General features: G+C 40.7%; 2 protein-coding genes across 4 annotated transcripts in view; both read left to right on the top strand.

The window, feature by feature from the left end:
* Positions 1 to 631: 631 nt before the first annotated feature.
* On the top strand, positions 632 to 14,773 carry ccnb2 (cyclin B2). Of its 3 annotated transcripts, XM_019867459.1 has the most exons (9): positions 632 to 798; positions 915 to 1,028; positions 2,083 to 2,343; positions 2,422 to 2,580; positions 2,661 to 2,897; positions 3,029 to 3,169; positions 3,286 to 3,396; positions 3,465 to 3,575; positions 14,756 to 14,773. In XM_019867459.1, exons 1-8 carry the CDS (start codon positions 772 to 774, stop codon positions 3,570 to 3,572), a joined length of 1,158 nt encoding a protein of 385 aa, XP_019723018.1. In that variant the 5' UTR covers positions 632 to 771; the 3' UTR covers positions 3,573 to 3,575; positions 14,756 to 14,773. The 3 variants fall into 3 exon arrangements, with proteins under 3 accessions (XP_019723018.1, XP_019723017.1, XP_019723020.1); XM_019867458.1 differs by lacking the exon at positions 14,756 to 14,773 and having other exon boundaries at positions 3,465 to 3,784; XM_019867461.1 differs by lacking the exon at positions 14,756 to 14,773 and having other exon boundaries at positions 918 to 1,028; positions 3,465 to 3,784.
* The window catches only part of LOC109514393 (CD82 antigen-like), a 38,516-nt gene continuing 20,526 nt past the window's right edge, over positions 9,782 to 27,771 (top strand). Inside the window, exons 1-3 of the mRNA XM_019867462.1 lie at positions 9,782 to 9,968; positions 21,708 to 21,780; positions 24,284 to 24,356. Of these exons, the coding sequence (XP_019723021.1) occupies positions 21,718 to 21,780; positions 24,284 to 24,356 (136 nt within the window). The 5' untranslated portion in view covers positions 9,782 to 9,968; positions 21,708 to 21,717. The remainder of the gene's footprint in view (positions 9,969 to 21,707; positions 21,781 to 24,283; positions 24,357 to 27,771) is intronic.

A 27,771-nucleotide genomic window follows, 5' to 3' on the forward strand; every position in this document is an offset into this window, starting at 1 on the left:
TTAATGGTGATATCAATCTCAATCAAAATAATCGCGATGATAGTTTTCCATAATCGTCCAGCTCCAATAACTACGATGTGGCCCGCAACAAAACTGAGTTTGACCCCCCTGGTTTAGAAAATGGATGGATGGGTAAGTGGAAGGAATTCGAGGTCCCGTGCGTAGACAGTTGACTTTAACATATACGACACGCCCCCTTTGGGATCAGTGCCTGTGGCCACTCAAAGTTATGAGACGGCAAGCATGATGACCTAATGATTAGGGCGTTTTGTGTGTGGACGGCAAATTGACCAACAACGTCGTAGTTTCGAGGCAACTGTGAACAACATTTCACATGTTATGAACGAAACGTACCCCCGAGTCTTCCTTGTTGTTAGCACACGTTTGGGCATTGTAAAAAAAAAAAAAAAAAAAGAAAGCCAATCTCGTGAAAATTGGTCGACAATGCTTTTGAATGGAACGTTGCACCCCCGCCCCTAAATGCCAATATGTAGACGCATAGATTAGTCGTGCTGCTCCAGAGCTCTCTGTGGAACTATATTTTATTGCGTATCAGTTAACCTTTAACCCCATATTTTCATCCAATCAGAAGCGCAGCACTAATGTCGTCTATCCAATCAAATGTGACGGAGCTACATTTAAAACAGGCTGCGAATTCCGGTAACAGACGTTTTAAACGAATATAGCCAGTCCAGTAGTTTTAAAAGGCACGTTTAGCTATGTTTTAATTGCCGTGTTTAATTTAGAGTTTGTGCTCCCCCTTTTGCAGCCATGTCGTCCATGGAAGTCCGGAGTGTGGTAAGAAAAACAAAATATTTAAAGCTCACCTAAACTAAGCGAATGCTATTACAGTACATTTGGTTGTCGTAAATGTACCTGTACTTTAACGTAAACGTTTTTAAAATGTATTTTAGCAGCTTCCAGTGACTGATAACCCCCCAAAGATGACTAAACCAACAGCAGCTGTAACGAGGCGAGCTGCTCTCGTCGAGCGAACCAATGTGCTCGTGTCAGGAGTCAACATAAAGGTAAGGTCGAACAGCGAAAGTGAATGGTCGTCCACCTTTGGTCTACTCTCGCGCTTCTGTGTTACGATTCTGACATGAGTTTTACTTTGTGGCTGCAGTCACAAAGCAATGACGTAAATAAAATAAGTGTTTTCAAAGCTATGACAACAGCATGCAGTATGTACTTAGTGTAGTAAATTGTTATCCCATTTCCATTCTTCTATCAGCCATTTTACAAACAAGTTCTTGTTTGTGAACAGAAACTTTCTTGAATGGGTCAATGCACAAACTTTTACAAAGAACTTTGTGCATTGTTTGAGCAATGTGTTTCGTTATTAAATGGCTTGCTTCAGGGCTTGCATGTAATCTAAATACAAATACTTTGTCTCATGTTAGGAAAAAGACAAATGAGTCTATAATATAACAAGGCTTGCCCTGCATTTATTGAAGGTGCACTGCAACTTGGTTTGAAGGGAAATCGGGTCCATCTTTCTTGGCCAAATATAAAACACAAAATGAATTTGTTGACAGTTGTTTGACTCACTCTAGTATTGGTAGAGAAGCCACAAAATAAAATGTGCCTTTGGATTATAAACACAATTGTACCATGTACATGCATGGTTAAGAAATATTAAGATCAGATAAGGTTTATTTATTTATTTATTTTTTGTCCCACAAATGGTCTGTAGTACAGTGATACAGTTGGTAGAGTAATAAGTTATTACATGAGTGCCAATATGAATGGTGCAATGATTTTCTGCACCAACTGTACAACTGTTATAGTATTCTACCACTGTTTTGATACTTTGCACATTGTCTCACAGTTGTCATTGGGTGGTACCACCACACAACGGTACACTTGCATTACGGAATGTCCTTCCATACTTATTTGTCATGTCCTTGGTTATGGTGATACTAGTGCAGTGTGTACTACCGGAGACAAATCCCTTGTGTGTTCTACACACTTGGCCAATAAAGATGATTCTGATTCTGATGAAATTGAGTCAAATGTCTTTTTTTTTTTTTTTTCTTCCTCCCGCTACCTCATTGCTTCACTCCAAACCTTTGTCTCCAGGAAAGGGGACATGGCAAAGCAACTGGAGTTCGGAAAGTCAATGCCGTTGCTCCATTTCAAGTTAAGGCAGCAGCAGACACCCTTCTGGTTTCAGAGGCATCAACTGATGTGTCCATGAAGGAAGAGGAGGAGGTAGAACTGTGCCAGGCTTTCTCCAATGCACTGCTCCCAGTGGATGATGTAGATGAGGATGATGCCAACATGCCCCAGCTGTGCTCCGAATACGTAAAAGACATCTACAGATATCTGCACCAATTGGAGGTAATCTCTTCTCACTGGGTTCACTTTGTTGTACGATGCGATGCCTGATATGCTGTGTCTCGTTAACCTTTTGCATAGGTAGAGCAGCCTGTACATGCCAACTACATGCAGGGTTATGAAATCACTGACCGCATGCGAGCCCTTCTTATTGACTGGATGGTTCAGGTTCATTCCAGATTCCAGCTGCTGCAAGAGACCTTGTATCTCTCTGTTGCGGTCCTTGACCGATTTCTCCAGGTAGGAGCTATCTCAATTTTTAGTATCGTGGACTTTTGTAACCCCAAAGAATCCAAAGTGGTCATCCTGCTGCCCCACAGATCCAGCCAGTCTCTCGTAGAAAGCTGCAGCTCGTCGGTGTGACTGCAATGCTGGTTGCCTCCAAGTATGAGGAGACTTATCCTCCGATAGTGGGAGACTTTGCCTATGTTACGGACAGCGCGTTCACCAATGCTCAGATTTTGGAGATGGAACAACTGGTTCTAAAGAGCCTCAACTTTCAGCTTGGACGTCCGCTTCCGCTACACTTCCTCAGGAGAGCTTCAAAAGTGGCCAATGTGAGATTTGTAGTGGCTGATTTGCTCAAGTGTCCAAACTGCAGTTGGAACAGTTCGGTGTCTGTCAAATGTCCACTTGGACAGATCCACATGATGATGAATGTCTTACTTGGACACTTGTTTTCATCCAGTCTGATGTGGAAAGGCACACGCTGGCCAAGTATCTGATGGAGTTGACCCTCATTGACTACGAAATGGTGCATTATCGCCCTTCTGAGATCGCTGCAGCGGCTCTGTGCCTCTCTCAGCTGCTGCTGAATGAACTCCCTTGGGTGAGTTGGACAGTAGTCTGCAATTTTACCCGTGAGAGTAGAGGACCAGAGATGTGTTTAGACTTAATTGATTTAATGGACTCCTCTTTCATAAATGTTTGTTTGCCTTCCTACAGTCAACCACACAGGAACACTACTCGACATATAGCGAGGCCCACCTGAAGCCCATCATGCAGCACATCGCCAAAAATGTTGTGAGGGTAAATGGTGGGAAAACTAAATTCCAGGTGAGTGGCTGGTGAGCACAATGAAGGTGACAAGAGAAACGGTGTGAAAAGTGCTTCTCTCTTGGCAGGCTGTCAGGAATAAGTACTCAAGCAGCAAGTTGATGAAGATCAGCCAGATTCCACAACTCAATTCACCGCTTATCAGCAACCTGGCAGCCTGTCTTGATGCCCCTTGATTTTTAAAAAATTGTTTTGATTTTTTTCCCCCTTTTTGTTTTTAACCGCCACATGCACTTTCTGAATTTTAACCCCCCCGTTTTTTTTTATTTTTTTTTTAATTTTTTTTTTATAAATAACGAAGTCCTTGATTGGGAGTTCTTTGTCTTGAGAATGCATGCTCATGTGCCACTGCTCCTCTTTGACATTAAAGTGACCAGTTGTCTATGCACTGTATATGATTTTTTTTTTCCCATTAGTATTCCACAATCTATCAAAAGAATGTCCTTTTTAATGGCACCTATCGGTGTTTGAAACATGGCAGGCCAATGTATTCAAATATGCCTAGCCTAGTGCTTAAGCCTGCCTGCATGTAACGCAGAATAAATTTCAGCGAATGACAGCCCCTCAACTTCTGAGCGCATGATGGCCAGATGTAAATTTATGAGAACTGTATGCATACAAAACGGACTTCTTTTTTTTTTTTTTTTTAAATACAAAACACATTTCGATAACTCATTCACTCCCAAAGACAGATTTGTCTTTTCACACTCCACATGTTCAACCCCAGATACTTGTTTTTTTTTTCAAATTTTCCAAGACTTATGGTCAAAAAAAAAAGGGGGTCTAGAATTGGCTGGTACTGAATGAGTTAACATAACGTCTTTTTCACTTGAGACCGTACAGTGGTTAGGAATGTTCAGTTGATTAAAAAAAAAAAAGTCTGGGAATTCTGGACAGCACGCCCACGACCCTTGTGAGGATAAGCGATTCAGATAATGGATGTTTTTCAGCGACTTCCTTCATGGACCACTTGGTGCCCATCTGGGGTCTTGGTGCATCGCACCGGTGGCACCGTCTATTTACATCACTGTTCACTACCAATGTGCATACAAGGACTCTAACAAAACGAGCAGTTTCCATTTTGTTTTGTCTACTCTAAACTTAAAAAAAAAAAAAAAAAAAAACACTTCCGGGGACCAAGTAAGCCAAATATACCCACACAGAGTGAGAGGATTTTTTTTTGTGGATAATGACGCTTTAGACCAGGGGTGCCCATTACGTCGATCACAATCGACCAGTAGCTTACGGACTGGTCCCAAGTCGATCGCAAGGAGTGTAGAGGAAATAAAAAACATTTGTCTATCTCTGTGCGTGTCTGTAATATACTTATTGTGTTAATGCACACTGCACCCTAATCATCCTATCAGTCTCACTTTCACAAAAAGTATTTAAAAATAAATAAAGCAGGTCACCTTAAACCTATGGTGGTGCGTGACCTGTGTCACCTGAAGCGCTCAGCAGTCTGCAATTGCAGCTTGTGGTCAGAGCTGTTACGCTATATCTTTTATTATTCTCATTCAGAGTTTGTTTCATCTGCATTTCACCGATGGCACTGGCAAAGAATGGGAATCTGGAGCGCAAAGAGAAGCATTTCAAAACGGTACACGTGAGCTGCGATAGTAAACAGGCTGCAAAAGTGCGTCGCATGCATCCGCGTCAGGTCTCCCACTAAGGTCGGCAGGAAATTATTTTCACAAAGTTATCAACTCTTTTGTCTACTTTATTTTTCTGTTTGGTTCATCTTCGGGGCCGTTATGGCTGTTGCTCATCATGGCATTTGTGTGTACGAGCGTGCGTATGCGCGGTAAGAAGCCGATCGCGGGAGGTTGGTTGAACGAAAAGTTGATTTTAGGTCAAAAAAGTTTGGGCACCCCTGCTTTAGACAGAGAAGTGGTCCACTCGAACATCGGTGTGAGGCGCGGGGCCCTCTTATTAAATTGGGAATGTGCAACAGCATTTTTGAGCCATTCATAAAAACATGAAGTACAAGTACCGTTCCAGCATGACTGATGTTCATTCAGAGGTGTGTGGACAGCTTGCTATCAGCAGCTACCACCCAAACCCCATCCCCTGGCTGATTCCATTCTGCGCAAGTCTTCAGAGTAAACTAAGGACAGAAGGATGGTTGTTCTTCCTAAAATGTTGTATTTATTCTTAACTGTTCCAGTTTTCCTTCCAAAATCTTGCAACTGTCCCTAGGGTGTGAAAGACAGTTTTTGAAATAGTTTGGTGGACTCGCTCTACATAAATTCCCACATTACTAATGGGTGGCAAATTTATCCTAATTAGTTGAATGGTATAGATTAGAACCCCAGGAGAGGGGTGTGGACTCTTATGGAACAATATTCATGCCTTTCAACCTCTTTGGCTTCACTGTTATGTGCCCCAATAACCTTAGCATATATTTTTCAGCCCTAATTTAAATTATGCCTCCTCTGATGAGAAAAAAAAAACATAATAGGAGCTATGTTTTGAAGTCTAACTTAAATATGACAATGTTCTTAATAACAGGTATCTCTTCTCCAGAAAATCCAGCTTTAACAAATTATTTCTTACCGTCTTTTCAGTGTAATAATGTAAATAATAAAACAGTAGTCTTGCAAGGATTTTACAAAGTAATTTAACAAAGAAAAGAAAATTACCGCAGTCTTTAGTTTTCTTCCTCATAATTGTTTTTTTTTTTTTTTTGCGCAAAATGTCAGTCAAATTAAACACATGCTAATTGGTCGCGTGACAACCAATTAAAGCTGGACATTTTCATAAATTTATAAAACCCTCCTGGATGCCCCAGACACTGGGTAAGAAAAGTGAAAATGTCTGAGCAAAAGAGGACCTTTGGCCAAGCTAGTTAATACTTCTCTAGCGAACTTAGCTTAGCATAGCATGTTCCAGAGCACATCTCAATATTTAAGTGGTCGTCGTGTTTGAGTGTAATGTGAGTGATTATTGTGAGAAATGTGTAAGATAGATAAATAAGTAGCAGGCAAGCGTCACTGCTGGATCCTTTGTGAAATAAGGCCTCACATCCAGCGCAGCAGCCATTGATGGCACTTGTAATGGGAGTCCCAGAGTTATCGATGGAATATTCGAAAGGATAACTGATTCCAAAAACATTTGTTTGGAACAGGCCTACTTGCAACATTTCTTTAAGACAACACAATAACTTAAATTCAGTCTTGAAACAATGTTTAAGCATGAATCCGTTTAAGAAAAGATACAAAGAAAATGTCCTTATTAATTCTGAAAAGAATGAACAGTGCAGATGCTAATGGAGTAGACTTATTATGTTTTATTGGACTGTTACCTTGTTTGTTTTGTTTGTTTTGTTTTCCTATTTGAGTTTAGGTATTATTTGAAACCGTAAATTTAATCCAGTCAGGAAATTGTATTGTTGGAACAGGTGAATGGGATAAAAAAAATATATATATATATGCTTTTTTTCCCACTCCTTATGAGTATCCATCCATCCATTTTCCGATCCGCTTATCCTCACAAGGGTGGCAGGGATGCTGAAGCCTATCCCAGCTGTCTTCGGGCAATAGGCGGGGGACACCCTGAACTGGTTGCCAGCCAATCGCATGGTACGCATAGACGAACCACCATCCGCATTCACACTCACAACTCGGGACAATTTCGACTGTTCCATTAACCTACCACACATGTTTTTGGAATGTGGGAGGTAACCGAAGTACCCGGCGAAAACTCACACAGGCAACGAGGAGGATATGCAAACTCCACACAGGAAGGCCGCAGCCAGAATCAAACCCTGCACCTCTGCACTGTAAGAGGAACGTGCTCCCCAGTCGACCACGAGCTGCCCGTCAACTGTTCACTCACTGAGGTCATTGAGTTCAGCCTTCATCTTACCAGCTCTGGTCATTCAGTCATTAATCCTGAGCATCATTTATCTGTTAGACAACTTGTGTGAAGCAGGGGCCATGGCTGAGAAACTGTTACTTGCTTTGTTTGTTGCCTAACATGTGCAGTTACGATCCTAGACAATGAGACATTGAGTGTTGCTCTGTGATCTCAACTTTGTGACATTGAAAGCTACAGAATTACACCATTTAGAATGTGACTGTGGCTCACGTTCTCTCCACCACTGACTGTATGTGGTGTGAGGGGGCCTATTGTTGCGTTCAGACCAACTCTGACCTCACCACTACGACTACCACTGCCCGCCCCTTTGCAAACAGGTCAGTCAATATTGAATGGTGTGAGCCGCTCAAGTAGGACAGTGAGCAACAGAATAGGATTGACGGAAAAAAGTATTCTTTTTGTTGGGGGATTCACGAATGTTTATTTTTCATTCTAATGTCCATTTTAATACAATTTTAGCAGTAAAGGGAAAGTCTTTCTATCTTATTAATTTTAAGTGATGAATGCTGTTTGACAATCTTTGCAGTGAAAATGAAGAATTTGATCTTTTATCTTATCTTTATCCTCATTCAACAAAGAAATTCACCTATGGTCAGGATTTTTTTACTTTATTTCTACTATGCTGAAAAGTTATTAAATGTTTTTATGACCACTGGGGTGGATTATTGAAACTTTCTCTTCGCAGGCTACTCCAGCAAGTTGCCAGCGTGCCTAACAATAACACTAACAATAATAATGATAATAATACATAATATTCCCCCAGTGCTAGCTTCACTGTAATGCCTTCTTCTAAGATTTAGAACTGAATTTAAAGTAAAGTCCTTTTTTTCTGCTACAAAGAACCAAACGAGAAGGCACTATCATACCTTAAATTGCTTGTGATGCCTTAGCAACCTATCAGAGCACGATGTTCCCAAAATTAACAGTGACTGTACTTATGGTTCTCCGAATCTGAAAAATAGTACGGGAGGTAGTACCATCTTCCAGGTCTGGTCCTGGAGACAGACAGTCTCTTGATATTTAAGAGCAAACTTAAATAATTCCTTTTTGATAAAGCTGATGGTCAGGGTTGATTTATAATCAGCTCGTCTACTTGAGTAACTTACTGTTCTGAGCGTCGCACGCTAGATGGACAGTTGGACAGACATTTTATCCATTTTACTTGTATTAACGCGACAGGTGTCAAACATTTGCGGTCTTATTCCGGTAATGTGATGGATGTGGGACGTTGGGTTGGCAGTTATGGCATCCTTCTCTGATCGCCACACTCTCCCAACCCAACCAAGGCTGATATACCGCTCCACATCACGTCTTAGGTCTGTTTGAGGTCTCTTTCATAGAGGGACTTTTCCTTGCTCGTGTGGCGTTCACTGTGTCTCGTAATGGGACATGCTCCATTGAAAAGGTTTGATGAAGCTTATCCATCCGTTTTCCGATCCGCTTTCCATTCCAGGATGACCATGCTCCAATGGATGCAGAGTGGAGAACATTTGACACAATATTGTACTGTACAATATTCGTTACAATGGTATAAAATTCATTAAACAAAATGAAAACGCTGCAGGGAGACTCCTTCGGAGAGGTGGGTCCCATTAAACAGTCACATTAAACTGAAGGTATTTTACGAATTTGATACAAATAAGGCACTCATTCACAAATAGCTAGCTAGGTAGCTAGCTATTTGTGAATGCAAAGCTAGCTAGCTAGCTAGCTAGCTAGCTAGCTAGCTAGATAGATAGATAGATAGATATAGATAGATAGATAGATAGATAGATAGATAGATAGATAGATAGATAGATAGAGATTTGTGCATGTGTGTACTACAGTCTACTAATCCCATACTGCAGAGAGTTACATCTTCTCTCGGAGGGCCGTTAAGACAGTAAGATGTCAAATTCATTTTTGCCATGGGCCACACTGGAGTTACATCTTCTCTCGGAGGGCCGTTAAGACAGTGAAGTTGAATGAATGTTTACATAATCATATCATCATATTATTATTTATACATAACAAATTGATAGATTAGTAATTTTTAAATCACTCAACTGTTTGTTTGTTGCTCAATTATTGTTCAAGTGGGTGTCAACAGCGTAACAAAATTATTGCAAACTGTCGGTGTTACACACATGATAATTTGACATTAAGTACAGATGACACACATGATCTGCTTTAGTGGGCCAGATAAAGTGACGTAGCTGGCCGGATCGGTCCCCCGGGCCTTGACTTTGACACCTTTGCCATACTGTATAGTGATTCGAGTCAAGGGAATGAATGAATGAATACATACTCACTGTGATACTGTGAATAGTGTTAAAAAACCATCTGAACTAATTACATTTTCATTTTCCTGATGAAGAGAAAGCAGAGAATGTCCATTTAAGTGTAGATACTGTGTGCGTTTTTGTGCTGATAAACGTATCCTTGGGTGCCGTGGTGGCGTTGCGGGGATTTAGGAGTTAAAGGAGGGTGTTCGACATGCTAATTCCTTTATCTGCCACATGGGGGGGAACGTAGGAGATGCCCTTACTGTCCACCCACCTTGAGCCTCCCCGACAGCAGCTAAATTGTTGTCGGCGTCGGTTGTGGTTATACACTACGGTCAGAAGCCCGCTTAGAGCAGACAGGAGCCGCACAGAGCTCTCAGCTACACACATTCAACTGCTACAACTTTTCTCTGCACTTCTTCCAAATCAGTAAGTGATCAACGCTCTTCTCTGACTTTGTGTGGGTCTTGAACAAGGAACCTGCCTTTTCTTTTTTTGTTATTCTTATAACGCGTGAATAATGACCAGAAACACGATGGGTACACGGTCAGTTTGTATAGGTTATTCATCTGCTCAGCGCGTGAAACTGAACCTTTCTTACACTAATCTGGCTTTGTTTTGCTTTATGGCGTATTCTTTACGAATGGTGATGTGGCGCGTGTAGACAAAACGAACAGACTCCAGTGGCGTCTACTCATTGAGCGCTGTCTATCCTATCATCTCGGTTACTCTTCAGAACACTTCTTTCGCCATTTTAACTGGATTGAATTCTGTATGTTGTATGCAAAACTCCGAGTTGTTGTCACACAATATTCCACACGACTAAGAAGCGTATTTGACCACTTGTGTTAAATACGCCCCCCCCCCGCCCCCCAATAAAGAAAACTACTTTTTGGTCACATAAACGGTACAAATGGTTTACTTTGACTCCTGTCGTTGATTAAATGCTGTCGTAGCCCACCTCGTGGTAAAGACTGCACTCCTGTCTCTCTGTAAATGAAAGACACATTGTTGTCCCAAATTTGAATTTAGTGAGACATTTACAAGACATTCGTTGATATACCAGCAATATAGAGGTTGTGGTCTGTTAGTTGAAACTAACTTTATGAAACGCTCACATATTGTCATCACAATTTTTTTCAGAAACCCAATCCCTTGCTCGGCTAGAGATATGGCGTGTGACTGGCATTGATTTTGAATGAAAACATGTTAAACAGATACAATACCAATCAATATGGTTGTCACACCAGCAGAGCTGGAACCCCTTTAATAGCTGAGTGTTGAGCGGTTATGAGGACCAGCAGGGTACAGATGGAAATGTGGGTCAGCATCAGCAATTGATGGCATCGCAGTTAAGCCCCAAATTTTTCCTTACAAACCCCTGGGCCTCCCATGGCACCCTCTTCTTTACGGCATTTCTCCCCCAAAACAACTGAGGCTATAAATCAGGGTTTCCTTCCCCCCCCCAATGTGACCTTAATTACCTTTCCATATCCTGCAAACAGAGATGTTGTATGGATTACGCTTTGCAAGAGTTCACAGCTGTTGTTGGTTAAATTTTGGATGCATCCAGGCAGCCTCTGCTCTGTAGAACGTTGAGTTTAATCTGATTCCTTGTTGAAAAGTTGACCACAATAGTCCACATTGCTAAACTGCTGAGAAGAAGAACCTTGACTGTGGCACTGCACAGGTACATAACCTGTTTCTCTTGTTTGATGGAATTGCCCTGAAGCTTTGTGGATTTAATAACGTTCAAGCTGCTCCTTAGAGTTTTCCTCCCCAGCTAACAGGACAAATGTAAGCAGAGAATTGGCCTAGATTGTTGCTGTCATTTCATTTAATAGCAAAATAGAGAATGGATGGTTTCCGCAGTCAAATATGAACAACTGGTGTTTTGATTATCAATAAATCAATTTGAAAATTTTTTTTGAATGGGAGGCAACTCTAGCCACTTCATCATTGACACCCATTGAAATGCATTGGGAAAAAAATGAAACCTAAAAAATGTGAACACTGGCAGAGATTCATAAAAATAAATTGTTGCCTGTTGTTATCTGCCTGTTCCTAATGATTGTGAGAAATTATAAACATTATTAATTATGGATGACATTTTGCCAAATGAAAATGTGTTATTTCAGAAGTCACATCAAGTGTATCAAAATGGTGGGCCTTTGCATTAATCAGTTCCCAAGAAGTAGCTCTCACTTTCAAAAAGGTTGCCGACCCCTAATTGAGATTGTTGCAGCTGATCTATTTATAAGACCAAAGCTACACTATCACTAATTTACATAAATCATAGAAGAATGTTTTTTTTCCTTTTGCCTGGTTCCATTTCAGAACTTATTCTCGTTCTGTGAAATTGTTTTCCTAAGCTGCTTTCCATATGCTTTCACTGCAGTAATTGTAGAGTTCACTGGGGGCTTGAAAGGTCAAGTTCACTAAGCACACACACACAATCATTCTCAGCATTTTGTCTGTTGTAAGATTTCAGCATTCTTCACATTGCCATCATGATTTATTTCTATGAAATATGAAACTACAAGGTAAAGCTGGATGATATGACTGAAAAGTATATCTCGATAATATTTCATATTTGTCGATATATATAATTTATTTATTTATTTATTTTCACTATTGGAAATAATGACCAGGAGAAAAATGTGAGTTTAGGTCATTTTATTTTGACATGTGTAACATAATCTTTCATAAGAAATCAGCGCAACTTTCAAAAAGTTAGATAAGCCGGTCAATATAACGACTAAATGCCTTTTTAAACATAATGTGCTGAGTGGGGATGGACGATATGGCTGAAAAATGTTTTTAAAAAGTATTTCATATCAGTCAACGTTGACAATTATTGATTTTTTTAACATTTAAAATATTGATAAAAAAACGAACTGTTTTTTGTGTACATTGAAATGTAGCGTAATGTGCAGTTTTTCCTTCATCAGGGTATTGTCAATGCGTATTTGTGTTAGATATCATCCCAAAGCAGTATCGTTAAGAGCTATATTAACCTTCATTCAATGTAAGTGTAATGAACTAAAACTCTTGCAGAGCATGCATAAGCGATGACCAATTGTTTTAGGACTACAGTGGTACCTCTACTTCGAAATTAATTGGTTCTGGAAGAAATTTCTTAACGAGAACATTTTGTAAGTAGTAACACGTTTTCCATGTAAATGCCCTAATCCGTTCCAAGCGCCCCAAAATTCAGACATAAATGTTTTTTTAAAGCAAAAAAATGCATTAAAATATGTAACAATACATGTTACAATGAGATTATTGCATAATAAATGAGAGTTGTGCATAATTTTAACAACAAAGAATACAGTCAAGAATAAAAATGATGGTCATTTAACTTTCAACTGCATCCTCATCGTTTTTTGCATTCTTTAGTCCATGTTCTCTCTCAGAAGTGGTTTTTGCCTAGCGTTTTGTGAAGAACTGATCCAAGGATGTTTGCTTTTGTCGGCTTTTAACAATCCTTCAAAAATGTCCAATGCAAACTCCAGCATATCGGCCAACTGGTGAACATTTTTTCTGGGTGATTCACATTTACGTAAAACTACACCTCAGGGCCCGAGGGGCAAATGACGAGGATGCTGCATAGACACATATCTATCTATCTTCACATAGACACATATGGTAGAAATCCCTCTTAGCCAATGGGATGCCAGGATGATGCTCGGTAATAACCAATGCAGCTATAAGTATGTTGCGTTCAGGAAACTCTGAGCTTCGAGGAGCAGCCCATACTGTATTTTTACCTTTCGTATCTTGAAATTTCTTGCGTAACAAGAGGCAATATGTTCCTGTTTAGACGTTTTGTAACTTGAAAATTTTGTATGAAGAGACATTCGTAAGTAGAGGTACCACTGTACTTTATCTTTTTCGCGGACTCGTTACTGCCATGAAGGGTCCATTAATAGTTCACCTGCCTGATTTTGATTTGAGTGCCATGCCGAGGGTCGGGACATGGCGAACACTGGTGCGAGCATGTCAAAGACAGGGAACGCCTGTATTTGTACACCATGTCTCCATCCGTAGGTGTTTAATCGGGTTAGTATGAACAATATAATCTTATGAGTCATTTATTTAAATGAAGGGACGCCACCCTCTCGTTTTCATGAGAATGCTGCACGCACGCACAAACTTCTTGGTTGTTGGTTTTGTTGCTTTTGCTTCATTGGATTGGATGCTTCCACTTCTTTGGTATAGCGGATTCTTCTTCGTTGGTTAAACTGCTTCTTCGTGTTTGGAGTTGGCTGCAGCTGACTACAACATACACAAAGCCTCGGTCGGGGTTTGCTTTCTGATTCCTGATGATTAAACATTTTATCGAAGGCATTTTCAATTGATATCAATCACGTGTCTATCGCCATACATGTTGAAATTAAATTACTGCCCAGCCCCAGCACAACTTAAATTAGACATTCAATAAATTCGGGATGGAACGATATGCGGATGTCGCAATGCGATATTATCACGTGTTCTTCAACGTTTCAGTTGCAATGGCTCTTTAATGCTTTGGAACTTTATTTGGTCATATAGGCTTCATGTCTCACAGTATATACTGTAAACTCCGATTACTCAGTGACAAGTTGTCAATACGTCACGCTTTCTACCGGTACAGTGTCAGCGCCCTTATGTTGTACAGTATATGTTAGTTGCTCCATGTACAGCACTTTGGTGTGCAGCGTTGGCTGTTTGAAAGTGCTCTATAAATACAGTTAAGTTATGTGCCACATGCGTCCAGCTCTTTGCAGTTACTTTGTATTTTTGTAGATGAAGTTCAGTCTCATGTCTGCTTCTGGGTCCAAATTTCCGCTCCTCACGCGACACTAATGATATGATAATTATCACGATCTTGTGAGAAAGTCGTCGATATCTAAAAAAAGTAAAAATAAGCTCACGATACTGTATAAAAACTATTGATCTTGCACAAACAAACAAATAAATAATGCATAGTGGAAAAAATGACATTTTTGTGTTTTTGTACACAAGTTCAAGTTAAAGTCAACTTTATTGTCAAATGTGTTACATGTGCAACATAGAGCACAGATGAAATTTCTTTCCTCAGGAGAGAGAGGAGCCGCTGCGGGTTAGAGGTAAGATCGGGCCGCCCGAGCCCGACCCCGACCGGGTCGGGTCGGGCCCTAAAATGTCAATCATTGGTTCGGGTTCGGGTCGGGTTGGGCTTCTCTCTCGCTGACTTTTTTTTTTTAATAAATAATTGTGGCGGACACTAGGACCATGCTTCTCACCCGGGCAGCAGGCATACAGTAGGGGGCGTGTTTATGTGAATGTCTACCAAAAATACTCACAAATAAAATATGAAATGTCGGGTTTGCTTCGGGCTCGGGCCTGCAAATCAAGCTAAGTGATCGGGCTCGGGCCGGGTCGGGCTTTAATACCCTCGGGCCCGGTCGGGTCGGGCTCGATTTTTTAGGACAGATCTTATCTCTACTGCGGGTGCCCGAAACTGTGAAGCAACTCAAACGTGTTACATTCCCATTCATCTGGCGATTAGCATGGATTTTAAACATAAGTGGCTAAAACATGCCTAACACAAATTAAACCGCGCTAATAAACTAACCACCAGTGGGGGCTGGAGCTGTACAAATGGAAAATAACCTGGCCTATTTAACAGATGTGCTGCTTTTAATATCGTGACATGACTACGATGACTTTGTTGCAGTTTTAAAATCGCCATGTTGCTGATATTGTTGCATCCCCACGGCAAAGGGAATCAAAAGTATTTAAACACTCTCAATGAGCCCAACAGATTATAGATTATTATTATAATCATTCCTCACTTTTCAGACGACTTGTCAAGAGAGCACCAGTCTCCTCCAATTTATTTTCTTGTATATTGTAAAGAAGATTAGGTGAATGTAAGCAAAATATCACTGGTAATTTGGGGTCACCATCTCAATTTACCAATGATTGCCAAGCTGCCATTTTGATGTTTCCACACGCTGTTTTTTTTACGTATTCGCAAATGCTTCGTTGAAATCTTGAAGATATGCGATTGGCTGGCAACCAGTTCAGGGTGTACCCTGCCTACTGCCCAAAGACAGCTGGGATAGGCTCCAGCACACCGGCGACCCTTGTGAGGATAAGCGGATTAGAAAATGGATGAATGGATGGAAGATATACCATATCACATGGTCAGTTTCAGAAATACAATCATATGGTGTCTAAAATGTAAACTAAATGGACCACCATCAGGCGGTGTCAGGTCTCCCAGTGGCAAGTTGCATCTTTCAACCATCTGCTGTTGTTTTCTCGAGAAGAGGATACATAAGGATGAAGCAGTCCTCTGCTTCTCAAATTCTCCCTTTTTGTTACTTGAGAGAGAATAGTGCGTGAAAGCTGCCATTGTTTGGGTGACCAGTCAGGGTGGGCGGGAGACTTTGTGCTCTACTTGTGTGCGTGTGTGTACGTGTGTGTGTGTGTGTGTGTGTGTGTGTGTGTGTGCGTGTGTGTGTGCGTGTGTGTGTGTGCGTGTGTGTGTGTGTGTGTGTGTGTGTGTGGGGTGGGTTGCCGTCACGTGTGGAGAAGACATGGCTGGTTGTTTAGCGTTTTCTTTGCATGCTGCTTTTTTTTTTGTTTTGTTTTTATTCGTCAACATCTAAATGAGAAACACTCATCGGTGATGGCCTGACTGAGGCAATCAAAACATAAAATGATCAAAATATTGACGAAGACATTAGAGGCAAATTTTAAATCTCAAGTGGGATCACGTAATGTTTTTTTTTTTAACAGAAAAGATTTCCCTGAATTGGTATGCCAAATCAACCACTGAATTGGAAAATAAACTGACATAAGGAATGCATGAGACAGATTTTCTCCATGCTGTTATGGAAGAAGACATTTGCATTTAGGAGCTGTAGTCTTCTTCCCTCTTGTGCCCTCCTCTGGTAAACTTAATGAGCAAAAAATACATATTGTACGTTTTTAAGTGTTTTATTTCTTCATAATTGTAAAGGCCTTGCTAGTCAACGAAGCTAGTTGCCAGCCAATCGCAGGGCACACAGAGATGAACAACCATCAACACTCACACCTAGGGACAATTTAGAGTGTTCAATCAGCCTGCCATGCATGTTTTTGGAATGTGGGAGGAAACTGGAGTACCCTGAGAAAACCCACCCAGGCCCGGGGAGAACATGCAAACTCCACACAGGGAAGCCGGAGCGGGGATTGAACCCAAGACCTCTCTCTGCACTGTGAGGTCGACGCGCAAACCACCGGACCGCCCTGACAAATACATCTTTTTAAAAGATGTGTTTTTGTGAGTGATCTAGCTCCGGATGATAAGAACAATTGACAACTTCTTCAATGTTAGGTTAAGGTCCAATTATGTTAAAAAGTCATCAGCAACACTCTGACACACAGCACTTCAAGCACCAACACTTTTGAGTAAATTACAGGTGCAACAATGAAAACAAGTTGGGCGCACTCGATCACAACCACCTATTAAAGGCTCTGCTGATGACTGACTTATGGCCAGATTGTTTCAAAACCCATCCAAGGAAGAACCTCGCGCTTCTCTGTGGGTTGATGTTCTGGGAATTTTCTCAGCTTTCTGCCCCTAACCACGTGTTCTACCTTAGCACGTGCCAGTCCACGTGACCGGTACTCCAGTCGTGGCTTGTTATTTTGAAATTACATATTTGGCTGCTGCTTGTTTGGTTGTCAGTTCAAATGTGAGTAACTGTTTCCATGGTGTGTAAAACATAACGAAACGACAGCAATTTAAAACCCAAACAGATTTTGGTCCAACTTGTCCAACTGGCTTGTTAGTAATTGCGTCATAAAGGAATAAAGCATGTAGAGGCCTCAATACACCAATCCAATGTCAGCAGTCGGAATGCGCCGTGTGCTTGGTGTAGAACGCACCGTTGTCAAGTCAGAGCTGTTGTCGAGACGCATGTTGCCGTGTTTAGTGGTCAGTCTGGAGGGACAAGTGGTCACTCCCTATGGGCTGTTAGCGAGACAATCAGTGCACAAGACGTGAGCGGATGTGAGGAACCCGAATGCACAGTGAAAAAGAACTGTAGGAACTTGGAAGACACGTCCAGGTTTTGCGCACTTTGTACTTTATTTACATCCGGTTGCAAGCATATTGACGACATGGGAACATGGATGGAAAAATGAAGGGAAAATCAGCATGATTCAAGAGAGGCCACCTTAGCATTTATATCGGGTGTGATTTTATTTTTTTTTTGTTTTCCCCTCCTTTGAGCGTTTATCAGAAACCAAGCATAATTACTTAATTGTTCGCTTATGTGTGGTAAATATTTTTGGCTCTTTCTTTTTAAATCTATCCCATGTCAGCAGGAAGTAGTTCCATGTCGAATCTGTCCTTTGAAATCAGAGGAGCAAAATAATACTTGATACAGACAGGAAATGAACAAGCCACAAAAACTTGCAACACACAAGCCCAACCTTTGTTTTTCTTTTCTCCTATTTTATGTGTACTTGTGAATACTCCTGCTGAGACTAATATCCCTCATGAGAGGAATAAAGTATCCATCTACCTAACCATTTTTTCGTTGTTTTAAAAAAAAGTCAACCTTTTTCATCGATGTGAATGAATCACCTTCAACTGGCTCCAGTGTACCGGCATCCTGGGGGAGTCCTGCTTCGTTAAGGATGACCCAAAGTCCAGCATACTTACCAAGAAGAATCCAGTGTCCTCTCGCGAGTCAGAAAAACATCCATAACATCGAGAACGTGTGATATAGGCCTGCTTAATAAATGCTTAGACAAGAATTGTGTATCGTATCGTATGTGTATCGAGGACTATCCAACTGCTGCAAAGCCAGCCACATTTTTCCCCCCCTTAGAATTTTTGTCCAAAGAAGCCACAGAGAATTTGCTGTTACATGTAAGTGGAAAACTGCAAAGAAACAGATGGATTCAATGCATAATGAATACCCTCTGCTCGATCGGCGCAAAATGGCCCACAAATGCAGTTCGTTGATCAGCTTGTTGATAACAGTTCTCCATCTCAGGCCAAGGCATCCCGATGAGCCATCTGTCAACACGTCTTTATTGTATCCCACCGAGGGACAAATTGGATCCATGGAAAGGTCACAATTTCATTTGGATGGTGCTCAAATTTTCTGGTTTTTTTCCCTTCATCTCTCACTGTGGGCAAAAATTGGATCCCCACTTTCAGTTTTGACAAAGTCATAGCACTTTCCTTTTAGGTTTAATTCCCCCCCCCCCCTTTTTTTAACTCCCTCTCTTTAGCAGCCTATTCATGCACTTGATACTGGTGTGGCGTGGGAGTGTCTATGCAGTGCCAAAACTTTGTAACCCATTTCAATGCAAATGAGGGGACAGTCCAGGAAGTTAACATAGTGGCTGCGCATAATAAATTGAGAGTAGCCCCATCGGCGATGAACTCCCAAAGGCATGTCTTTGGAGACAAGTTAGTGCATCAGCAGTGTCTCACCCACATGAGTCATCAGAGGTGTTGGGTGGTGTTGGGCAGGCACATTGAGTGGACTCGTCCTCACCTGTTCGAAAGGGACCTCACCCGATAGTATTCCCATCCGATGGAATTTGACTTTGAACAACCACCAGTCAATTCAGTAGCACAGTGGCACAACGTAACTGTAACCCATTTCCCCTGATGAGAATATGGGTCATGTGTGTGACCCGCACATTCACCGCCACAGGATAACAGAATATGGGCCGCCATATTTCACCCGGATTTTCATCGATTTATTGACCAGTAAAAGGCCATTAGTGCACAGAAGGTGTAAGAGGGTCACATGATGGTGACAATGTTTTGGAAAACGGTCTGGGGGTGTTCCACTTTTTGCTGCCAGAGAGCTAATCAATACTTTCCTGATGGTACATCAAGTTATATTTCATACCATTATATTTTCCCATGCGAGTTATGATGACATTGCCATTTATGTGAGGAGAAATTAGCGTGCTTGAGAATACTAACGGAGGTTCTCCAGGAAAGATGTTGGAGTGCGTGTGTGATTGTCTGCTTTTCACACTCTCTGCTCCGTCTTTGTTTTGTTTTCTGCAGGAGTAAAACCTGAGCTGGCACTCAGTCTGTTGTTGTTGTTGTTGAAAAGACTTACATATTGCTGCAAGGCTCAAAATTACAACGTCATTAAACCAAATTGCTCCTCAAAGAAAAAAAATGCTTAGGAATAATGCACTCGACATCAATGAGCAATTTTATTAAACTTTTTCGATTAGCAAATTAAAATGTTCACTTCTTTTTTGTTATTTGGACATTATCTCCAAAGAAAGGTACACCTGTAATTGTGCTCAATCACTGTCGTTGTTGGAAAGACTACAACCCATTCATTTACTATTTTCATTATATTCAAATTTGAGTTTACCTTTGTAAATTGCCTGTGTGGCTGTATCTCGTTCAAATAGAAAGGGAACTTTGTCCTTGTCCTCATTCCTAATTTTAAACTAATTTCTTTATCTTCTCACCGGTGTAGTATTAATAGTGTACAACTTTGGGCCATGTCACCCTGCCCTAATTCAATGTTGGTCTGTTCTCCTTTTAATCACATTTTAATTGCATCTTGCCACATCTAGCTACTCTCATACATTTTTAAAAAGACCTTTTTAATTTGGCAACAGCAGCAGCCTTTGTTTAGTATGCGATGTCATGACAATGGTTCAGGTGGTCGTATATATTTTGATTTGCCCTGGTAGGTCATAGATGATTTGACATGTCACAATACTTCAAAAGAATTCACACATGACAGCAGTAATCGATCCTTATCAAGCATCCAACCAAATTCCATTCTTTTATTACATATTGCCCTTGACCTGTCCCGTTGAGGGGCAAACATTTGCGAGTGTTGGCGACTGTACAAAATGCACGTTCACGTCAGTGTCCCATCAAGGTCACAATTGTTCGGCAAACACTCTCCAGACGTAGAACTCTCGTCATGGATTTTCTTGTTGCAAGAAAAGTAGAGGCGACTGTCTGGAGAACCCTGATGAGAATAGAACATTCACTCCCCTCACAAACATTTGCCCCCTCTGTGGGCTTAACTTAAAGTGTGTAAAAATCTATCTGATAGATGATGTTCCTGCTCATCTCACTTGTGTGGGTTTAAAACTTCTGCTTGGAGAATCTTTTGAGATTGAAATTTACAGACTTTCTTTTATACACTAAATCAGTCTAAATATATTGTTACCACATTTGCTTGCTATTTCTTTTACAAGGATAGTCATTTTAATCACACACACCTACCATGCGTGCACAGCAAATTGGGTGGATGCAATGTGGACACGCCTCCTTCCGTGCTCACAGATTGAGTTTAAACTGGTTTTGCAAATTTAATCCTACAGATTTGAGCCACCCAGTTCTGATCAGACAGGCTTGTTGGAGCCCCCATTAGAAGGGGGATTAAAAGGACAGTTGGCGGAGGAATTACATTTTTGTTGCCCTCCACTGTAATGTAGCTCATTGTTGCAAAAAGTTTTTACATTTTATAAATACAATAGCAGTACGGGATGTTAAGAAGCGAATGTCCTCCATTTAGATAACTTTGTGTCAAAATTTTCTCAAATCAAAGACTGGCCCGGTGTCCTTGATTTCTACTGCAAGTGTCCCAAGCACACAATATTTAGCTTTAATTAAAAATGCCTGTCTAGTATTGCAAACAAGATTTGGTTGCCAGCTACTCTGACTTTGAATCAATCTGATGAAATGAAATCAACAGCACTCTCTGAGGTTACTTCAACTAGAATCAATGTCCTGTAGTGGCCTTTGCTGGTTGTTTGGATACTTCTATCCAACAACCAGCAAACGAGCACGGGCATGTTTTACGTGTTGAAACACAAAGCGGGCCTAAAGCAAGTGAGGCTTATCCCCAAAGCAAATCCTCTCGGAATTAATTTTACCACTATTTGACATTAAAACCAGTCCTATTCATGTGTCCATCTTTTTTCCATCTTTATATGCGAAGTTGCTTTAATCTCGCTTGAACGTGTAAGAGCTCACGCTACTTGTGCAGATAACGTGATACAGAGAATGTGCTGGTGTGCGTGTGTGTGTGCGCTAGTACTTATCAGCGGGGGATCTTTACCCCCATTGCTCTGCACTAACAATGTCCGCCACATTTCCTGTCGAATTACACTCATGCCCTCTCACCTTTACAGATAGAGCATCATGGGGAAAGGCTGCGTGACGGCGATCAAGTACTTCCTGTTCCTCTTCAACCTCATTTTCTTTGTAAGTATATTTATTCAAACCTAACAATATGTATTGATGTAGAGAACAGCCGCCAAAAATGTGTCAAGAACGGTGCGTCTTAATCGTAGGCGGTTTTACAGGGTGACAAGGGGTGGCAACTATCACCTTTACCAAATGTCTTGACACCCCATTTGCCACCCCTACCATTGGCAATGAATCTAGCAATACAAAATTAAAAAAAAGTGTAAATGTTCCTAATATTGTCTCCATTAGCAGGGGCGTGCAGTGACCTTTTGAGGGGCAGGTGGTCAAAGTACAAATAAATAAATAAAATAATTAATATCCAAGCGGGACAGAGCACTTTAAGTGTGTTACTATCAAGTTACTTAATGAGAATCAGACATGAATATGCTCAGCTCATGCATAAAGTAACTTCTTTATCGCTGCACCCCTAAACTTCTGATTCCTAAAATCACTTTACTGCTACTTTAGGTTAAAGAAGTCAAGATGCCGGTGTGCCAAAAATGGGATAAAACGTCTTGGAAATGTTCTACCTAATTCGCATGAACTGTTTTTTTTTTTTTAATTCCTAATTGTAATGCTGTGCCTATTATGCCTTTTACTTGATTCAATAATAACAATGTGAGCATCAGGATAGCACTTGGTACTTTGACGCTGCCTGGCTGTCCCAATTGAACCATATACAGTACATGACATTTGACGGATTTGTAAAAGGAATACCAGTGATTCTGAATGAAATTTCGTTGAAATTTGGCTTTTTTATTCCCATTGAGGTGTTTATATGGAGCATTTTCATTCCATTTGGTCATTTGGTTTCATTCCAATCGGAATACAAGGCTTCGTGTAGAACAAGCTCTTTGACAACCCTTTCCACATGACCAGTTTGTTACAAGTATGGCTGTCACTAGCATATGTTTTTAGAATCAATTGTTCTGTTGATAATTTCATCAATTCATCGAATAATCGGATTTAATTTCATTTGGAATTAAAAGGTATTACGAAACCATATTTTCCCCGATTACGGCTAATGAACCAACTAGTGTCGTTTATTTGTACTTGTTAAATAACTTAAAAACAACAACAATAATTAAGCACGTGAGGGATTGATGTTGTACTCGCCAAAACGTTTTGAAATCAATTCAGTTCCTGGGTCAGTCGTTGTTTTCCAAAGTAAAAGCAGATGTTTGCAAATGTCTTATCTGCTGTGGGTTTTTGCTTATCACATCACGTTTTAGTTATTGATGATTCAAATCTGACACAGAAAGTTATGAGTGAAATGGAAACAAAAAGGACAAACTTATCTTCTGAAAGGCGATCTTTGCAGGAATATATTCGTCCCCCGTCATGCACGCAATCACACAACACAATTTTGATTCAATGACTCTAATGTGACATCACAAGAAAACTTGATTTGTTGTGTTACGTAAGATTAGCCTGCTGGTTTTCTCCTGAGTCAATAACCAGCAGTCTGAATTATTTTGACAGCCCACATTTTTCTTTGTAATTGTTGTGTAAAATGTCCTCCGGGAAAGGTTGCTTGAAAGCAGGCGAGGACTCAAAGCGACGGGCCACCTCTCTCTTCCTGCATTAAAAATGTATTCCTGCAAAATAACTCACATTTTTAATAAATGTAGCTGATTCTGTTATTTTCTCCAAGTGTAACTGATTACAATTTGAATTGAATTGTTTTGTAGGCTTGATAAATAACACTAGTACATGTGTTCTATTTCTCCCCTAGCCTGGCTAAAAATGGCATTTCCAGTCCTCTGAACCAAAAATGCAAAATACAGATTTTTTTTTTCCCCTAATGTTTCTTATTTACCCCCGACTCATACAATGGAAAAGTAGCAGTCTTTCTGGTGCAATGTCTTTCTTCTTTTGCAAAGCATAGCAGCAAACAGAATAGTATGAAGTAAATAGAAAAAAGATGTTTTCCTCTGTGATAGTCTCATCATCTCCATACTTGCACACAGAATAAACTGATTACGCAGGGTTCATCTAACACCAGACGCTATGTAACTTGGATTTAAAAAATAAAATGGGAAAAAAGATAATCTTCTCTGCAGCATGCGCGTATAGTAGTGAGCACGTCATGCACAGGGGTAGAGAAGTGCTCGGTTTTGAATGTCCCTTCAGGCCCTATCGTGCAATTTGCACATTGTACCAATGCTTTGCGTGGGTTTTCTCTGGATACTCTGGATTCTTTCCAAGTTGCAAAAAAACATGTCTGTTGGTTTAATTGAAGACCACAGCGTCCAAACGTGTTTGTTGTTTGTTTTGTGTGTCCTGCGATTGACTGACGACCACCTCAGCTCACCTGCCTCTCGCGTCAAGTCAGCTCGGATAAGAAAATATTTGTAATGACCACAATTAACCTTGGAACACATTCATGTTTCTGCATCATTGTTTTCACATTATTGTATTTTCTTTTCCTTGAAGCAGAACAATATCTACTCTAGCAACTACATTTTGCTGTGTTCAGCGTTCATTATGCCTGACTAATGGATTCTTTTCCTCTCAGCTTCTTGGGGCCGTCATCATGGGCTTTGGATTGTGGCTCCTCCTGGACAATCAGAGCTTCATAGTTGTACTCAGTAAGTCCCAAATTCAAACTATAATTATTTTCACAGAGGTGAAACAGGGTAACATCATGGTGAAAATGATTGACTCATCCAGTTCTCTCTAAACAACATTCCCCCAAAACATGATGATACAGAGCGCAAATTGACGCTTTGGGTGTCAGTGAAGCATTCACGGTCAGGTTCCTAAGTCAATATTTTCATTATTTAACTTAAAAGTGAAACACGACCGGAAACATCAAAGACCAAATCACTGTCGGATTCAGGAGGGACGATATTTAAAATATCTCAGAAAAAAATAACGTAAAGAAAAAGGGCATGTTTTTTTCCAATGCATGGTTTTGACTGATCCAGTGAGTTGTCTGAAACAGAAGAATGTAGGCCAATACACACGGAGCCAGGATTAACAGGATGAAAACAGGCCAAGGTCTGGCTGCAGGCTCTTGGAATGTATAAACGTATCTGTGAATATCTGTAAGACAAATAGAGAAAAATGAAGGTTTCAGCTTTTGTACATGAGAATACAGACATTTTTTTTCCATAGACAGTGACCCTGGGGTCCTTTCACAGGACTGTGAATATTTTGCTGTGGGTTTTAGCATCTTATGAAATTTATTAAACATGTGTCAAGCAGATTTTCATTTTTATATCATCTACAGTGGTCTGAAAAAGTGTTTGCCCCCTCCCTGATTTCTTATTTTTTGTATGTTTGTCACACTTAAATGTTTCAGATTATTAAACAAATTTTAATATTAATCAAAGATAATGCAAGTAAACGCAAAATGTAGTTTTTAAAGGAAGGTCTTTATTATTAAAGGAGAAAAAAAACATTCAAACCTGTGTGAAAAGGTGTTTGCCCCCGCCCTCACTTGTTAAAACATAACTGTGTTTTATCGTACCTGAGTTCAATTTCTCTTGCCACACCCAGGCTTTATTACTGCCACACCTGTTCTCAATCAAGAAATCACTTAAATAGGACCTGCCTGACGAAGTGAAGTAGACCAAAAGATCCTCAAAAGCAAGACATCATGCTGAAATCACAAGAAATTTAGGAACAAACGAGAACGAAAGTAATTGAGATCTATAAATCTGGTAAAGGTTATAAAGCCATTTCTAAAGCTTCGGGACTCCAGCGAACCACACAGAGAGCCATTATCCACAAATGACGAAAACATGGAACAGTGGTGAACCTTCCCAGGAGTGGCTGGCCGACCAAAATTACCTCCAGAGTGCAGCGACGACTCATCCAAGAGGTTACAAAAGACCCCACAACAACATCCAAAGAACTGCAGACCTCACTTGCCTCAGTTAAAGATCAGTGTTCATGACTCCACCATAGAAAGAGACTGGGCAAAAATGGCCTGCATGGCAGAGTTCCAAGATGAAAAACCACTTCTGAGCAAAAAGAACGTTAAGGCTCATCTCACTTCTGCCAAAAAAAACATCTTGATGAGCCCCAAGACCTTTGGGAAAATACTGGACTGAAGTGACAAAAGTTGAACTTTTTGGAAGGTGTGTGTCCTGTTACATCTGGCGTGAAAGTAACACCGCATTTTAGAAAAACAATATCATACCAAAGGTAAAATATGATGGTGGTAGTGTGATGGTCTGGGACTGTTTTGCTACTTCAAGACCTGGAAGACTTGATAAATGGAACCATGAATTCTACTGTCTATCAAAAAATCCTGAAGGAGAATGTCAGGCCATCTGTTCGTGACCTCAAGCTGAAGCGAACTTTGGTTCTGCAGCAGGACAATGATCCAAAACACACCAGCAAGTCCACCTCAAAATGGCTGAAGAAAAACAAAATGAAGACTTTGGAGTGGCCTACGCAGAGTCCTGATCTGAATCCTATTGAGATGCTGTGGCATGACCTTAAAAAGGCGGTTCATGCTCGAAAACCCTCCAATGTGGCTGAACAATTCCGAAAAGATGATTGGACCAAAATTCCCCGACAGCGCTGTGTAAGACTCATTACAAGTTATTGCAAATGCTTGATTGCAGTTGTTGCTGCTAAGGGTGGCCCATCCAGTTGTTATGGTTAGGGGGCAAACACTTTTTCACACAGGGCTATGTAGGTTTGGATTTTGTTTTCCTTTTAATAATAACAACTTTAATTCAAAACTGCATTTTGTGTTTACTTGTTATCTTTGACTAATACTATTCACATTTCTTTGATGACCTGAAAAATTTAAGTGTGACAAACATGCAAAAAAAAAAAAAAAAAAAAAGAAATGAGGAAGGGGGCAAACTCTTTTTCACACTACTGTAAGTTGTGGTTCACAAGAAATACATTGTTCAATTCCAAAGAATCTTTCCATTCTTTCCTGTCTCTCGAAAAATAAGCATTGCTCCTCAGGTTTACTTTCCATTTTCAAATTGGCTTCAATGCACTGCTTGTCTTGTGATTTAATGTTAAGATTATTGCCCTTGCATGAGCCATCTGGCTTCAGTCTGCGCCTTTTTGCTGTGTTAAGAGCCAGATATTTTCAACCAGATCACAATCAGATCCAGGTTGCTGCTGTTTTCCCTTCAGGACAAAGGAACAAGGAAAGTCAGTAGCATCGTATTTACTACACGTGTCATCCGAAATTGGTTCTTTCTCATTTGCTAGAAATCCTTACTTCACTCTCCCTCCAATGTAGAGGTAAGATCAGGCCGCCCGAGCCCGAGCCTGACCCGACCCGACCCGAATTGGTCGGGCCTTAAAATGTCAATCATTGCCTCGGATTCGGGTCGGGTTGGGCTTCTCTCTCGTTGACTTTTTTTTTTTTTTTTCCCGAGGCGGTCAATAGTTTTGGCCACGAGAGACCGTGGTTCGCACAACAACAGAAGTCGCCTCATCACATCACGTAGTGTACTAAACTCTTGCAATGACAATTCAAAGAACTCCTTCCTGTCTCTGTCTATGATCCACCCATCATTATTCTTTTTTGTCTCTTTGCCTCTCTCTCTTATTTCTTAAGGACGTGCTGCTGCGGTGATTTACGGCCCATTTTTCAACCCGTCAAAATGACGGACGGCCTTAAATTTTCCCCGTCCACTCTTAAAAAAAATCCGTCAAATGATAGAAAATTGTCGGTTAATGTAACCTCTTCAGAAACAGAAATATAAAAGATGTAAATGTTTATACAGTCTTGTTTAACTTAGATTTCGTTACAAAAGGCAGGCTTTGTTATCAGAAATCACCCCTCCTCCTCCCGAGTCCTCACAAATAAAATATGAAATGTCGGGTTTGCTTCGGGCTCGGGCCTGCAAATCAAGCTAAGTGATCGGGCTCGGGTTGGGCTTAAATACCCTTGGGCCGGTTCGGGTCGGGCTCGATTTTTTCGGACCGATCTTATCTCTACACCAATGGAGTGTGTAAAATATATACAGAAACATACTGAACAGGACATTATTATATTGAAGAGTGGTGGTTCAGTTGATG

The sequence above is a fragment of the Hippocampus comes genome, unplaced genomic scaffold, assembly GCF_001891065.2.
Source record: "Hippocampus comes isolate QL1 unplaced genomic scaffold, H_comes_QL1_v1.1 scaffold2, whole genome shotgun sequence".
NCBI classification, from domain to species: domain Eukaryota; kingdom Metazoa; phylum Chordata; class Actinopteri; order Syngnathiformes; family Syngnathidae; genus Hippocampus; species Hippocampus comes.

Bases quoted from the DNA above. Each gene is read 5' to 3' on its own strand.
- ccnb2 (XM_019867459.1), top strand. From the start codon at position 772: ATGTCGTCCATGGAAGTCCGGAGTGTG. The intron at 2,344-2,421 runs GTAATCTCTTCT...CCTTTTGCATAG, and splicing joins GATATCTGCACCAATTGGAG to GTAGAGCAGCCTGTACATGC. The intron at 2,581-2,660 runs GTAGGAGCTATC...GCTGCCCCACAG, and splicing joins TCCTTGACCGATTTCTCCAG to ATCCAGCCAGTCTCTCGTAG.